The sequence below is a fragment of the Bubalus bubalis genome, chromosome 3 (genome assembly GCF_019923935.1).
Source record: "Bubalus bubalis isolate 160015118507 breed Murrah chromosome 3, NDDB_SH_1, whole genome shotgun sequence".
NCBI classification, from domain to species: domain Eukaryota; kingdom Metazoa; phylum Chordata; class Mammalia; order Artiodactyla; family Bovidae; genus Bubalus; species Bubalus bubalis.
Window position 1 is genome coordinate 38,347,144 of NC_059159.1, and position 16,004 is coordinate 38,363,147.

The following is a 16,004-nucleotide window of genomic DNA, read 5'->3' on the forward strand; positions in this document are numbered from 1 at the left end:
AAAATCATATCCCAAAGGGCTTTTGTTTAAGTGGATATCTTTGGTATTTACCTATTAGAAATTTAAACTGAGAAAATTTTAAAAGCTGTATTAATTAGTAATAACAAATGATTTTATGTTAATGTATAACATTTTTTATGAAAAATAACTTTCAAAACAAAATTTAGTTGGAAGAGTGACCTGGTTTTTAATATCCGCAACTATATTCAGTCTTCTGAGATACATTGTTTAGTTAAAAAAATATGCCATCACACACTTAGTAGTGGGAAAAGCGAGGCATATTTTAAGAGCGTTTTCAGATAATTGTGGATGTATTTGTTTGATACTGTAGCAAACAGAATTTATCAAAGGATAATTTTTTTAAAGTTAGTTGCATATGGAATCTGAAGCTGTATCAATGAACTTTTTGTACTTTGTTATATTAAAATCCATGGTCTGTATGTGCTTTGAACGGATCTTTTCTCCGTACATGATTTTGTAACATCGTGCTTTAGTGGTTTGGAAAATATTGTTTGACTGGGTTATGCACATCTTCAAAATGATCATTTATTTAGAATCCCATATCTTAAAGAAGCTCACTTTAAGAAAATGTCTACCAGATACTCATTTTTGAATAACCGTAGCTTATTAGTTGTCATTCTTTCAAGTAAAAATGGTGCTTCATGGAAAAAACACTGTTCAGTCTGCAGGTAAAACAATGGCTTTGCTTTGTGACAGCTGTTGTAACATACTTGATGCAGACTTCTTGTTTGTCACACAGAGTTTTATTTACTTCATTTATTTTTGGCCACACTGTGCTTCAGGCAAGATTGTTAACATTTCTTGCCGGTTCTGTCAACTTTACGTACTTGGAGTTTTAATAGAAGTTCAGGAATATTATTTTTTCCTTGTTGCAATTTTCACTTACATGTAATAACATAGCAGTATTTTGTCTCATTGCTTGACCTTGTTTTTAGTACTGGTATTTAATTTGGACTTTTCAAATAACATAGCTATAGAACATGAGACTTTGTGTTTATCCAAAAAGGGCATAAATTTTAACAGGAAGAGACAGCAGTGTTCTGGGACTAAAACCACTTCAAGAGGAAAGGAAGAAAAAAAAAATTGATTTTTTTCCTAAGATTTTTATTCAGAAAGCAGTGCTACCTAAAACATTTCTAGGCCAAGAATAAACATATGTAAGGCTATAGGAGTAAAACAAGTGTTTAAGGAGCATTTTCTGATAGAACTTCAGCTCACAGTGTCTTGAGAATGGTTATCTACCCCAGAGGTTCTCAGAGATGACGTCCCAGCCCTCACTGCCCAAGCAGCACTTGGCAACACCTGTTCGCAGTTTGATTGTCACAGTAAAGGTTGAGAGGGCTACTGGCATCTCTTGGGCAGAAGCCAGGGACACTTATAAATATCACACCGTGTACAAGACAGCTCCTCACAGCAAAGAATTAGCTGGCCCGAGAAGTCAGTAGCACTGCTGCTGAGAAATGTTCTTACCAACCCCAGTAAGGAGATGTAACTTCCCTCTGGTCCTGGGTGGAGGCTAGCGGCAAATCCAGGAAGGAGTGCCTGTCTTCTGACTTCCAGACCAAGTGTTTGCTCCCCACCCAGGCTCATCTTGGTCTGTGTGTCCACAAACAGAGAAGGCCTGTGTGGACTTAAAGTGGTACCCACTTCTGGTGTGGGCTTGTCAGCTGTGGGAGGTGGTGGGAAAGGCAGGGTGTGTTGCGATGTGAACTTGACCTAATTTTTATTTATGCAAATGGAAGAATGAATATGCCCATTTTCTCCTAGGAAATTGCTTACTACAGCGGGCAGCTGAAGCAGGAAATGAGGCAGCAGCTCTTTTCCTGGCAACCAATGGTGCCCACGTCAACCACAGGAACAAGTGGGTAAGCATGACAGGGCAGCCAGGCAGAGTGGCTTTGCTCTGTGAAGAAGTGGCAGTGGCCTACGGGTAGGAAAAAACAGATTACAGTCTCTTCAATGTTTGTTTAAAAAAAAAAAGAATACGTGGACATTGTTAAAAAACCAGCGTGTATCCGATGCTTTTATCCTCAAATATTGGTTGGTTGATTCATTCACAACCACTTCTTAAGCATTTGTGATGTCAGGTCCTAAACAGTACACTGTGGACTTCACGGCTACTATAGATTAGCAGACATGGACGCAGACCTAGCATGTTAGCATCTTAGTTTTTTATAACATTTTGCATTTGCTAAGGTTTTCAGGTTTTCCTTAGCAAATGCAAAGTGGATGGATGCAAGTTGGTGATATACGGGAAACCTGGCGTGCTGCAGTCCGTGGGGTCACAAAGAGTTGGACACAACTGAGCGACTGAACTGAAGGTTTTCCTGTGTGCATGTTTATTTAGTCTGCGTCTGACTCTAAGGCAGATGTTGCAGTGTTAAAGGGTGGTGGATTGAGTCAGACGTTTCTGGCTTTACCAGATTTCCCACTTCCCTTTCTGCTGTATGTGGTCTCAGGCAAATTGCTTGACCTTTCTGAGCTTCAGTTCTCATCTGTAAAGTGAGCTTAGTATTGATTTCAGAAAGTATAATTAAAGATCATACTTTAATATATGATAAAAAGAAAGAAATTTATTTCTTTAATATAAGATAAAAAGAAATAAATTTAAGTGTTTATTAGTGTAACATCTGGGATTTTAGAAACAACATGATAGTTATTTTTACTTTATAATTTTCAGACAGGAAGGATGTGCTCATCTTTAAGATCATGTTCATTTTATAACTGCTTTGTGCCAGGAGTCTTAAGGTTATTATCCCTTTGATTTCTCACAGTGGATCTAGAAGCAGCATGTATTGAAGAGACATTAACACCATCTGTAAAATCCCTCATTTCAGAGTCAAGAGCCTTGACACTCTGGGAGGTTAAGTGGCTTAACCATAAGTTACGTATTTTGTCAGTAACGGAGTCGGGATTATGATGCAGGCCCTAGGACATGCAGTTGCACCTCTCTCAACAGTGCTGGGCAGGGCAGTAAACAGTAAGCTTGGTGTAGAAGACAATCCAATGTGTCATGGAAGCACAGGGGAGAGGGCAGAGCTGTTTTTTTTCTCACCATTAAATACCTACTGATCTATCCGCTCCTACACCCACGGCTGGCCTGCTCTCCATCTAGAATGATGGCATGGCCTATAGGCATCAGTGACTGGTTTCTTGGATTTGTTCCTGCCATCATGTATCTCTGCCTCTGTCTGTCTCTCTGCTGTATCATCCCTTCTGCCCCCTGTTCATTTCTAATAGCTACAGACATGCTCTGCTGCTTCTCAAACTTGAAAAACATCCTCTCGCAGGCCCACAGTGTCTCCCAGCTGTACCTTCTCACCTTTGGCTGGCAGAGTGGAGGTCCAGGCTGGAGCCAGGAGGGAATCATCTGGATAAGCAATGGCTTATCCCAACCTCTCATACTGGATTTGGACCCAACAGGATGGGTTTCAGGGGAAACTGCAGTGTGATGGTCCATGGGACCTCTGTGGCTCTCAGAGGCAAGGGTTGGAGAGTTGTTGGACCTGAGAAGAGAAGGAGGGAACTGACCAGGGGAGGAATTGTTGTGGGGAGGGCGAATTCCATTTTGTGATTGTAGAACTCCTTTTTAAACATTCAGGTGGGAGTATTCTGTAAGCAGTGGGAAAATTGGGTGTACACACAGGGGCTGGGGAGCTGGGTTTGAGAGTCTCCTACTTATAGATCCTGGTAGAAGCCACGGGGGTAGCTAAGCGAACCCAGGGAGGCTGTGTGGGGGAGAAGGGCTAGAGCAGAAGACTGCCCCGGGGAGGAGGCTCTATGGGGAGAGGGGAGTCCCCCAGGGCTGGTGGGGGGAAGGAGCCAAATCCTTGTCACCCAGTGAGATCACAGTGGCAGGACCTACAGGAAATCCAGGACCCAGAAAATCAAGAGGCAGAAATAAAAGTCATTAGGTAGAAATGAGGAAATTATAAAACCCAGCTCAGAGAGTTCAAAGTGGTTCTCTTTGGGAAGCAAACTTCCCTGGTGGTTAAGACGGTAAAGCATTTGCCTGCAATGCAGGAGACCCAGGTTCGATCCCTGTGTCGGAAAGATCCCTGGAGAAGGAAATGGCAACCCACTCCAGTATCCTTGCCTGGAGAATCCCATGGACGGAGGAGCCTGGTAGGCTACAGTCCACGGGGGTCGCAAAGAGTCGGACACGACTGAGCTACTTCACTTTTTTTTTTCCCTTTGGGAAAAGAAAATTTTCTTTTTTAGGAAAAAGAAGGTGGGTTCTTGGTATTTTTCACAGCAAACCTTGTAAGTAAAGTTCTTGGACTCGACTTGTTCAATAAGTATGTGTGGCTTCAGTAGGAGCTGGTGCAGAGCAGGGTACTGATGGTTGTTCCCATTTATGTGGGTGAAAAGTCGCACGTGTGTCTCCATGTGTACATGTGTATGTATTCACACGTACATACGCGTGTGTATGTCTCCCTGTGGCTGTTCTGTCACTTGACAGAAACACGAAACTGGCCGTGATGCTTCCTTCAGGGGAGGATAACTGGGTGGCGGGGGCTAGGTGTGAGGGGAAGCTTCTTCTCACCGTATTCTCTTGTACCTTTTGAATATTGAATCAGGTACCTGTAATGCCAATTTACAGTGTTTCTAATTTTTAAAAGTGGGAGAAGAGGGTCTTTTCTTCATCAGAGTTCCAGATGAAGTTGATAGGAACTGGTCAGAGAAGCAGGGTTTAGCGTGGTGGTCGACAGACAGCACGACTTTAGTGATGCTTGGAGGTCATCTGTGATAGTTCTTTAATAACAATCATGTATTATTTTTATAATTAGCAAAATAATTATAAAAGCAAAGTGAAGGGTGGAAATGCAGAAGATGAGGATCCAGGGCGTTTACGGAGGATGCTGGGAGGACATTGGAGGAATCTGGGACGATGGCACAGCATGGGGGAGGGAAAGGAGACCTGAGGAGCATGTGGGACAGAGGTCATGGAACTGGTGACAGGATGAGCCCAGGGCTGCATCTGGCGCTGGGGACCTGCGTCACAGCGCATAGGCTGGCTTCATCCCTTTGCAAAGGGGCTCCCAGTCTGAAGCGCTCTGACCAGGGCCACTTGTTTCCGTTCAGGGAGAAACCCCACTGCACACAGCCTGTCGGCATGGCCTGGCCAACCTCACTGCAGAGCTGCTGCAGCAGGGGGCCAACCCAAACTTGCAGACGGAGGAGGCCCTACCGTCCCCAAAGGAGGCCATGTCCTTGCCCAGCTCAGCGGACAGCAGCGTCTACCTGCAGACGCCCCTGCACATGGCAATCGCCTATAATCATCCAGATGTGGTGTCTGTCATCCTGGAGCAAAAAGGTAGGAATTTGGGGGTCCTAGTCCCCAAAAGATGGGGGTTAATATCCATCACTGTAACCTCTGAACTGTGTCATTAACTACAATGACACAGTTGATGTTTCTCCTATTGGTGAGTTTTCTTACCCAAAAAATCCTTTGAGGTCCAACCAGATAAGTGTATAGTCTGGTTCCGGCTACAGTTTTTTCCTGTGTACATTTGTAGGACGGGGCCTTCCCACTTCACCTGTGAGGTTAAGGTGTTAAAACCTTGTACTTCCCCTCTCTTATTTCGGGGGGTTTTCCCAGGACATACTTCAGGGGCAGGTTGAGCAGAGCTTTGCCTCGTTGTGAGCACTGTCTCTGAGAACTGTTACCACCGGTCTTCCACGAGTCGGTCAGCCCTCTCGTCCACCTCTGAGCCTCCCTGGCAAGTGAACCATGAGAGAGGAGCCAGAAAGGAGGGAGCCAAGGAGGCCCCTGCCATGTGGGAGGCTGATTTCCCTCAGAATGTCATTTTCCAGTTTTTTCTCCTTCCTGCCCTGAAATTTGTTTTACTCTTGCCTGTATCCTTGTTGTGAACAGCCTGTTTTCCTTTTGTGAACATCCAGTGGTGGCTCAGTGGTAAAGAAACTACCTGTCAGTGCAGAAGACGAGGGTTCAATCCCTGGGTCGAAAATATCCCCTGGAGAAGGAAATGGTAGCCCGTTCCAGTATTCTTGCCTGAGAAATCCCATGGACAGAGGAGCCCACTGGGGTACAGTCTGTGGGGTCACAAAAGAGTCAGACACAGCTTAGCGACTAAACAGCAGCAGCAGCGTCCTTGTTAAGGCCAGCATCCTTTAGCACTATGCTTGTGGAAGGAAGTGGGGTGTTAGGTAGGCTTTGCAGCCTTCTTTGCCCACACAGGAGGTATAAGATGGTAGAGCTTAAGTGTTTAAAAAAAATGTTTCCAGTTCATTGTTTGATCCCTTTTTGGTAATCAAGAAATTAATGTGTGTTTCCATAGTGGAGCCTGTTTTCCTTTTGTGAACATCCAGTGTTTTAACCTTTACAGCCATTCCTTTTCCTCATAAGCTTTGCTCCAAATTATCAAACATCTTGGCTTCCACTTCCCACAACAAGGTCTATCAGTTCTCTTTGTATAGAAGTGATCAGTCAGTCAGTTTGGAACTGAGCTTGCATTCTCTTGAGTACTTTCAATGTGATCCATGGGATGGTGAAATCAGGTGTTTTTTTCCTTTTAAAAAACGTAGCTAACGCTCTTCATGCCACCAACAACTTGCAAATTATTCCGGACTTCAGTCTCAAGGATTCTCGAGACCAGACTGTGCTGGGCCTGGCATTGTGGACTGGTAAGGCAGTGTCAGTGGCTGCAGACAGGCGTGCGCCAGAGGGTGGGTGTGCGAGGGAGGGAGGCGGAAGGGTTGGAGCTAATCGTTTGTGTAGACTAGCCTTTCTGTTTGGGTTAAGCCTATAGTAATGTGGAAAACTGCTGGCCTTGCGAAGTCGAGAGGGCATGTTTGTTGTAGTAAGAGGCTGAGAAAGTGGGAGAAGCTGAGCCAGCATTAATTGGGGCTTGTCTCTTTTGCAGGCATGCACACGATCGCAGCACAGCTGCTGGGCTCCGGGGCTTGCATCAATGACGCCATGTCGGATGGGCAGACCTTGCTGCACATGGCCATGCAGAGGCAGGACAGCAAGAGCGCCCTCTTCCTCCTGGAGCACCAGGCGGACATAAACGTCAGGTGGGCTGGAGCAGCGTCCGCCACTGCACCAGGTCATGTTTGATTGACGTGGTTCAAACTCAGGGCCTCACTTGTAGGGAAGAGTTTTGTTCCTTGTTAAATAAAGGAAGAGAAATAGTAATTCTCAGAAAGTGCAGGTACAGTGTTGAGAAGGGGAACTCAAAGGGGGAATTGTGTACTTCAGTCTTACTTGAACCTTTTGAGACCAGGGCACAGTATGGCACAAAGCTTACCAAAATGGACAATCCAGAACTCAATTGTTCAAGTAGGGATTTCACTTCATAATGAAGAACATTCCAACAAATGAGCTATCAAAAGGCTCGAGGAGGAATTTCCTAGAAGTCCAGTGGTTAGGACTCCACACTTCCACTGAGGGGCCCTGGATTCAGTCCCTGGTCGGGAAACTAAGATCCGTAGTGCGACAAAAAACAAAAACAAAAAAAAACAGGAGGGAAGGCTTACAGGGCAAAAATACACAGTTAAACTTTTTTATTATTTTTGTTTTTAAACGAATTTATCTTCAGTGTCAGCTGACCTACAGTGACTGAATGGATGAACGTGTTTTGTCAGGTGGGTGGTCAGGGTGGCATTTTATCCAGAGGCTGTGGAAGCAGCTATAAGTGTGCTGAGCAGTTGGGTGCAACAGGATAGCATGGTGATACTCTTTTTTTAAAAGGCAGGAGGGACAGATGCTATTGACAGGTTGAATTTCTCTGAAAGAATATTGATGGATGTAAGTGAAGCGTGTTTGGGGTACAGTGGACTCTGGCTTCCAGGACGTCCAGAAGGGCACCCTCTGTCATTTGATCCCAGCTCCACACGTTTGTTTTGGTGTCCGTGTCCCAGCAGGACTCAGGATGGGGAGACAGCCCTTCAGCTGGCTATCAGGAATCAGCTTCCCCTTGTCGTGGATGCCATATGCACCCGAGGAGCTGACATGTCTGTGCCGGATGAGCAGGGGAACCCCCCGCTGTGGCTTGCACTGGCAAATAACCTGGAGGACATCGCATCCACTCTGGTGAGACAAGCTCAGCTTCCGCTGGACTTGCATGTGGGGTGATTTGTGTCAGAGGTGGATTTGGCACCTCCACTGTGATCATAACGAGCAGGAGATCTGCCAAGTAGCAAATTAGGTCAGGAATGAGCATTTTTAAAGTCGTGTTCAGGAAACTTGAGGTTCAACATAGTCACGGCCCACATCTTTTCTCAGGCTGTCTTTATCAAGAAAACTACCAAGAAGTAGGAGAGCTAAGGCCCCTCCTCCAGGGTCTCCTCCTGAGGTGGCTTAGCTGGCTGTGGGCTGCCCTGACTGTCACCACAGTGACAAGTTCTCAAACCTCAGGAGTGTCCCCCTTATTCAGAAGACAGAGCCCAAAAGCAGATACAACCTCAAAAGCTCATTCAGTTTTCTGAAGGGCTTGAAATGCGATTTTTAAGACATTTTGCACCAGAGTGTTTTAGCCAGTTGTTCTTGAGATTACCAGTTCTTAGCAGAGTATGTGTTACTGGGGGCTATAAGTAAGAGTGTGTGTGTGTATGTGTGTGTGCAGGCACTAGTCTGTGTTTTCTGTCCCTTCTAGGACACAGCTTTAGAAGGTGCTGATCAGACACATCTTTCTTTTATTTCTCAAATCCTTCCCACAGAACCTAGTGCACAAGCTTGCACCAAAGCAGATTTTAATCAGTGTTTGTAAAACGCGTGAATGGTACAGATTAAAATAATTACCAGTTAACTGTCAGCTGGATCTTACCTGAAAAATGTACGTAATGGTAGCTTAGGGCTGAGAGACGGTAATAAGCATGTTCAGCTTTGCCGAGCAGTGTTTGAGAGTGACCTGTGCTTCCCTGCAGGTGAGGCATGGTTGTGACGCCACGTGCTGGGGCCCAGGGCCAAGCGGCTGCCTGCAGACGCTGCTGCACAGAGCCATCGATGAGAACAACGAGCCCATCACCTGCTTTCTCATTCGCAGGTCTGAGAGGCCTGGGTATCCCTTCAGATCCTGTTTGGACTATTGCAAGCTGGCTCTCTTCTCTCTTATTCCAACTATAGTCTTGACATGCCTGTAGCTGGATTGACCTTCATATTGAAGGCTAGAGAGGGTCACTGTTCTGTCAGGTCAGGGCAGCCAGGGACTTGACTGTCTGATGAGGAAAGGGGTTCGTGTGCCAAGATCAGAGAATCTAAAAACTAAGCCAGTTTCCTGCTTGGGGAACCATATTGGCCCCTGTCATCAGATCAGACCCGCTCACACAGTGAGACCAAGAGGCTGGTGTGGAGGAGACCGAATGGCCTCTGCCAGACTCCATCCCGATGCTGGAGCCATGACAGCCTCCACGGCCTCAGAGTGCAGGAGGTGTGGGAGAGTGCAGAGTCAAGTTGTGCAGGACAGCGTTCAAGCCATGATTCTTAATCTTTAAATGCACACGAATCCCCTGGGAAGCTTTTAAGAGTTCTGATACCCAAGTTGCCTCCAGGACCAGTTGCTGAAGAATCTATGGGAGCAGGACACAGCAATATTTGAGACCAAAGACTACAGTCCTTGGCGGCAGCAGGCTTTCTGTGGGGTTGGATGAGGCTGCTGCTCCACGCCTGTCAGCATGCTTTCCTCTCACTTCCCCTTCCTTTCAGTGGCTGCGATGTGAATAGTCCCAGACAGCCTGGTGCTAATGGGGAAGGAGAGGAAGAGGCCAGAGATGGGCAGACCCCTCTGCATTTGGCAGCCTCCTGGGGGCTGGAAGAGACAATCCAGTGTCTTTTGGAGTTTGGTGCCAATGTAAATGCACAGGTATGGAGGGTCTCTCTTTTCTGGGTAGAGGGATGGTTACCCCAGTATCAGGGAAATCTCCTCTAATGTCTGGACACCTTGTAGTCGCCGGTCCTGGGCCCCTGCTTTACCATGAATGGGCCAAAGGGACAGACACAGGACGTGACTGTCTCCTGGGTCGTACAGATGTCTTGTTGGTGTTTAGTTTCTCGGTGGTGTCTGACTCTTTGTAAGCCCGTGGACTGTAGCCTACCAGGCTCTTCTGGCCATGGAATTTTCCAGTCAAGAATGCTGGAGTGGGTGGCCATTTCCTTCTCCAGGGGATCTTCCCGACCCAGGGAATCCAGGGATTGAATCTGCATCTCCTGCACTACAGGCAGATTCTTTACCACTGAGCCACCAGGAAGCCCCCACAGCCTATCTCATAATTGTAATTATTCCAGGTCAAAACTTTTTTCCTCTGTGTCTTTGTCCTTTCTACAAAGTGAAGAAGGTTTGTTCAATCAACTTATCCTGTCCCCATTAGCTACAGATGGCCATTGAGAATTTGTTCTAGTCCCAAGCTGAGTACTGTATTTAAGAAAATGTTCAATCGCTCAATGGGACATCCCTGAGTCACATTCCTTGATGCTTTTCAGCATTCTAGCCTGTGTGTGCTACTTCACTCATCTAGCAGATGAGTAGTGGTTTAACTTAAAGGCGAGGTTGACTGCGCTTCTCTAAACCAAATGTGTTTGTGTCCCTGGGTTACTGGAGCATGGCGGTAGAGTGGCTGTCAGTCGGCCTGTGTTTGGCCTCTTGAAAAGATGATTTCAGATTCAGAGTGGCAGTGTTAATTCTCAGAACTGAATTTGATTTAAAACTTTTACTGTGTCATATTTTTCCTGGATTTTATCTTCACCTCGATGTTGAAATCTGTGCCTGGTCCCCAAAGGATGCAGAAGGAAGAACGCCTGTCCACGTGGCCATCAGCAACCAACACGGTGTCATCATTCAGCTGCTGATTTCTCACCCCGACATCCACCTGAACGTGCGAGACCGGCAGGGCCTGACCCCCTTTGCCTGCGCCATGACCTACAAGAACAACAAGGCGGCCGAGGCCATCCTAAAGCGAGAGTCCGGGGCTGCTGAGCAGGTGAGCGAGCGACACCCGGGCCAAACACAAGTCACGGACTAAACAGGTCTCTTCCATATAAAGGTGTTTCTTCAGTTTTGGCCATTCAGGTGCCTGGTCACTGCTGGATGGAATGCGCCTGCTCTGCCCTGCACGTCAGCCACCCAGTGGAGCCACGTGTACAAGGAAGGGGGCCCGGTGACAGGAATCCTCATCTTGCAGAAATGAGGGCACCCTTTGTGTTTCCTTGGTGTTTTACTTGCCCTAGCAATGAATATCCTAGAAAGGCTTAAATTGACCTTGAGGAGCTTTTGGGTTTTAGAGGAGCTGCCACCATTCAGCTTAGCAGTCTCGGTTGTCCTCGTTCTAGACGATAAGCTGTGGACCTGCAACAGCAGACTGGGCCAGGAGACTGTGGCAACCGGTCTGAGGTAGGAGCTGATGTGGGTTTGTCAGGTCAGTCCTCAGATACGTACCTCTCCATCCAGCTCTTAAAATACTGCTGAGATCTCTGAGTAGCCATTTATGAAGGTGAAATGGAAATCTGGGACCTGAACAAAAGTCCTAACATGGATGTAGACTTTGGCTTTGTACTTGAGGCTTCCGTGCATCCCTTTTCTTCAGCATTTGCCTCGGTGTGACTGATTGTGTAGGTGTTAACCTCACCCTTGCTCACATGGGGTAAAATGTTCTTGAATGGAGACAGTCCTTTCACCTTTTCCTCCCCATGTAGTGTGAAACCAGTGCAGATACATGCTGGGTGTATGTGCGTGTCGGGGGGTGGATGGGTGAACGTCTGTCTGATGTGAAGGATGCTGGGTGTATGTGTGTGTCGGGGAGTGGATGGGTGGGTGTGTGTGTGCTGTGAAGGATGCTGGGTGTATGTGTGTGTCGGGGGGTGGCTGGGTGGATGTGTGTGTGCTGTGAAGGATGCTGGGTGTATGTGCGTGTCGGGGGGTGGCTGGGTGGACGTCTATGTGATGTGAAGGATGCTGGGTGTATGTGTGTGTCGGGGGGTGGCTGGGTGGACATGTGTGTGCTGTGAAGGATGCTGGGTGTATGTGTGTGTCGGGGGGTGGCTGGGTGGACGTGTGTGTGCTGTGAAGGATGCTGGGTGTATGTGTGTGTCGGGGGGTGGCTGGGTGGACGTGTGTGTGCTGTGAAGGATGCTGGGTGTATGTGTGTGTCGGGTGGATGGGTGGGTGTGTGTGTGATGTGAAGGATGCTGGGTGTATGTGTGTGTCGGGGGGTGGATGAGTGGACGTCTGTGTGATGTGAAGGATGCTGGGTGTGTGTGTGTGTTAGAGGGGTGGATGGGTGGGTGGGTGAGTGATGTGAAGGATGCTGGGTGTATATATGTGTCAAGGGGTGGATGTGTGTGATGTGAAGTATGCTGGGTGTATTTGTGTGTTGGGGGGTGGATGGGTGGGTGTGTGTGTGATGTGAAGGATGCTGGGTGTATGTGTGTGTTGGGGGGCGGATGGGTGGATGTGTGTGTGAGGTGAAGGATGCTGGGTGTATGTGTGTGTCGGGGGGTGGATGGGTAGGTGTGTGTGTGAGGTGAAGGATGCTGGGTATTTGTGTGTCAGGGGGCGGATGGGTGGATGTGTGTGTGATGTGAAGGATGCTGGGTGTATGTGTGTGTTGCGGGGCGGATGGGTGGGTGTGTGTGTGATGTGAAGGATCCTGGGTGTATGTGTGTGCTGGGGGGTGGATGGGTGGATGTGTGTGTGATGTGAAGGATGCTGGGTGTATGTGTGTGTTGGGGGGCGGATGGGTGGATGTGTGTGTGAGGTGAAGGATGCTGGGTGTATGTGTGTGTCGGGGGGTGGATGGGTAGGTGTGTGTGTGAGGTGAAGGATGCTGGGTATTTGTGTGTGTCGGGGGGCGGATGGGTGGATGTGTGTGTGATGTGAAGGAATGTGTTGTGTGTGTAGCACGTCTCCCTTCCTTCTTCCCGAGCCCTCACACTGACATGATAGCCCTGGTATTTGGCGCGCCTCTGTGGTTGGATTTGAATGACCCACTGTCTGCTGTACATCAGGGGAACAACGTCTGTGACATACCGTTGGTGGCCTTCCCCAACGTGAATTATTATGCTGTGGCTCACTGAAAGAGGAGACTTTGGTGGAAATTTATGAAGGCTCATTGGGCTGCTCACAGGTCAGACTGGCGTTGCAGCTGTGGTGGTCGAGCGTGGGTGTTTGTTTTAGCCAAAGCAGGAGACGCCCACGGCCAGCATCGCCTGTGCCTTTCCCTGTGCAGCCCAGTGTTCTGCCGGCCTCCTCTCCCTGTCCTTCAGGTTATCTCTTGCTTGGCCTTCCAGGTCCACTCCTGCTGCAGGAGGATGCCAGGGCAGCTGGCTTAGCTCCCTTTTTCTGACCACATGGATGTGGCCATGTACACACAGTCCTCTGGACAAATACTCAGAGCGGGTCTGTAATTTGGGGGTTGGGGTGGGGAGGACTGCAGTGCGGCCTCTCCGGTGGTCAGTGCAGCTCACAGGTGCTCAGGAGGCATTCTTGCGGGGGACACCCACTAACATTTTGGTTCCCACTTGTTGCCTTAGGTGGATAACAAGGGCCGGAATTTTCTGCACGTGGCAGTTCAGAACTCTGATATTGAAAGCGTCCTGTTTCTGATCAGCGTCCAGGCGAACGTCAATTCCAGAGTCCAGGATGCTTCCAAGTTGACCCCTTTGCACCTTGCTGTTCAGGCAGGCTCCGAGATTATTGTCCGCAACTTGGTGAGTGTCCCTGAAACATTACTGCTGTGAGCTGTGGACAAAGCATGTTACAGGGTGTGTGGAGACTCTGTTGTCACAGGTGTTTTGCCAGGAATTGGGAAAGGCCAGTGGGAATTTAGGGAGCAGCCAGGACACTCGGGAGAGCAAGTGTGTCTGTGGGCAGCATGTCCTGCGCGCCCAGAGGGCAGATGCTGAGGTGAGGCCATGAGGGAAGGCAGGTTGTGGGCAGCAGAGGCAGGCGGGGGCATCAGGAGACGAGATCATGGCTGTCCACCTGCTCCGTGCCAGGCTCTTAGCTGGCGCTTTCCAGGGAGTGCTCTCTTTCTTTTTGTCATTAGTCTTTATTACTTAACATTTTGAGGCAGAATTCACAAACAACATTAGCGTCAGGTATACAACACATTGGACTTTCCTGCTGACTCAGATGGTAAAGAACCTGCCTGCAATGTAGGAGACCCGGGTTCAGTCCCTGGGTTGGGAAGATCTGCTGGAGGAGGAAATGGCAACCCACTCCAGTATTCTTCCCTGGAAAATTCAGTGGGCAGAGGAGCCTGGTGGGCTCCACTCCATGGGGTCGCAAGGAGTCGGACATGACTGAGCAACTAAACACATCATACTGTGTTTCGTTGTATATTTTGTGCAACATATTGATTTGATAGTTGTATATTTTGCAAAATAATCACCACGAATCTACTTAACATCTTTCACCATTCATAGTTACAAAAATGTTTTTCTTGTGATGAGGATCGGTTTTTTTTAAAGATGTATTTACGTATTTTATTTTTTGGCTGTGCTGGGTCTTCCTTGCTGCATGTGGGCTTTTCTCTAGTTGCGGTTGATCGGGGGCTACTCTTTGTTGTGGCACGCGGGCTTCTCCTAAGCAGAGGCTTCTCTTGTGGCGGAGCACAGGCTCTAGGCACACAGGCTTTAGTAGTTGTGGCTCTTGGACTTAGTTGCTTCGTGGCACGTGGGATTTTTCCAGACCAGGGATCAAACCAGTGGCCCCTGCATTGAAAGGCAGATTCTTAACTACTGGACCACCTAGGAAGCCCGAGAATTTTTAAATCTACTCTCTTAGCAACTTTCAAATATATGCTATGGTATTTATCCACTATGTAGTCTTTTCTGTTAGTAGCTGTCTTTGAAACTGTTAGAAAGTGGATGATAAATGAATATATATTATTTAAAGGGCCTTCTTGCTTTGATTCTGCACTTCTCTGTGTTGCTTTCTTTCTTTAAAAAAAATACAAAAATAGTATATTTTTATTGTGGAGAAACTTAAAAAACATAAGGACAGAAAGTGGTTAGTATCTCCCTTTCACTCCCAACTCTGCGTTGAGTTTGGTATATGTGCTTTTAAAGGACAGAAAGTGGTTAGTATCTCCCTTTCACTCCCAACTCTGCGTTGAGTTTGGTATATGTGCTTTTAAACACCTTCAGCGTGTATGCATGTGTGTGTGTGTGTGTGTACGTACACATTTCTCTATCTCTCCTTGGACATCTTGTGTCCACTGTGTGTGAGGACGGTGCAGATCACTGCAGTCCTGTGTAGTTTTATTATATCCCATAGTCTTAGTATATTTGGGTCCTAAGAAGTGGCTTTTTGGACATTTTGGTAATTGCTACTTTCCCCTCGGGACAGATTTTGTGGGCCTGAGCCTCCCCAGGAGTTAGCTCCCCGCTTAGCCAGGAGGGCAAACCCTGGCGGGCAGGAGATTGGCAGGCTTGCCCCCTTACGCCAGACCTTGGTTGGTGGTGGTAGAGCGGCTGCTCATGTAATCAACGTCATCAGCTTCTTGCAGGTGCCAAAGTGAATGAATTAACCAAGCACCGCCAGACTGCCCTCCACCTTGCTGCCCAGCAGGACCTTCCCACCATCTGCTCAGTCCTCTTGGAGAATGGAGTGGACTTTGCTGCTGTGGATGAGAATGGAAATAATGGTAATTCCCAGGTGTTCCCTGTGTGCGGTGCCAAGGGCCTCAAGCATTCCCTTCCTTCTGGGGTGGCAGGGCAGCACGCACCATTGGATCTGTTCCCTGTCCTGGAGATTGGCTCTTACAGGGGCCGGGCTGTGACAGGAAATGCTCTGAGCTGGGCATGCAGCCTGCTCCTTGATGGAGACCTGGGCAGCCTCCTGATGTGAATGGTGACCCTAGAAACCCAAATGGCTTTTTGTGAAGCCATTAAATCTCACCTTTAGATAACTGCAGAGGCACAAAGCAAATCTTAGGAGGTTGCATTTAGATTTATTCTTGGGGGCAGTGAAGACTGGAAAGGAGGGCTCTGTGAGCGGATGGTGGCAGTGCTGTGAGCGGAT

General features: G+C 47.8%; 1 protein-coding gene across 4 annotated transcripts in view; it reads left to right on the forward strand.

The window, feature by feature from the left end:
• ANKFY1 (ankyrin repeat and FYVE domain containing 1) overlaps positions 1-16,004 on the forward strand; it is a 69,371-nt gene that overhangs the window by 45,304 nt on the left and 8,063 nt on the right. For 3 of the 4 annotated variants that reach the window (XM_045164898.1, XM_045164900.1, XM_045164901.1), the window contains 10 exons: positions 1,789-1,886; positions 5,107-5,338; positions 6,571-6,669; positions 6,909-7,062; positions 7,909-8,080; positions 8,914-9,032; positions 9,692-9,848; positions 10,762-10,962; positions 13,511-13,687; positions 15,480-15,627. In XM_045164898.1, coding sequence (XP_045020833.1) covers positions 1,789-1,886; positions 5,107-5,338; positions 6,571-6,669; positions 6,909-7,062; positions 7,909-8,080; positions 8,914-9,032; positions 9,692-9,848; positions 10,762-10,962; positions 13,511-13,687; positions 15,480-15,627 — 1,557 coding nt within the window. The remainder of the gene's footprint in view (positions 1-1,788; positions 1,887-5,106; positions 5,339-6,570; positions 6,670-6,908; positions 7,063-7,908; positions 8,081-8,913; positions 9,033-9,691; positions 9,849-10,761; positions 10,963-13,510; positions 13,688-15,479; positions 15,628-16,004) is intronic. The other variant, XM_045164899.1, reaches the window with a different exon arrangement.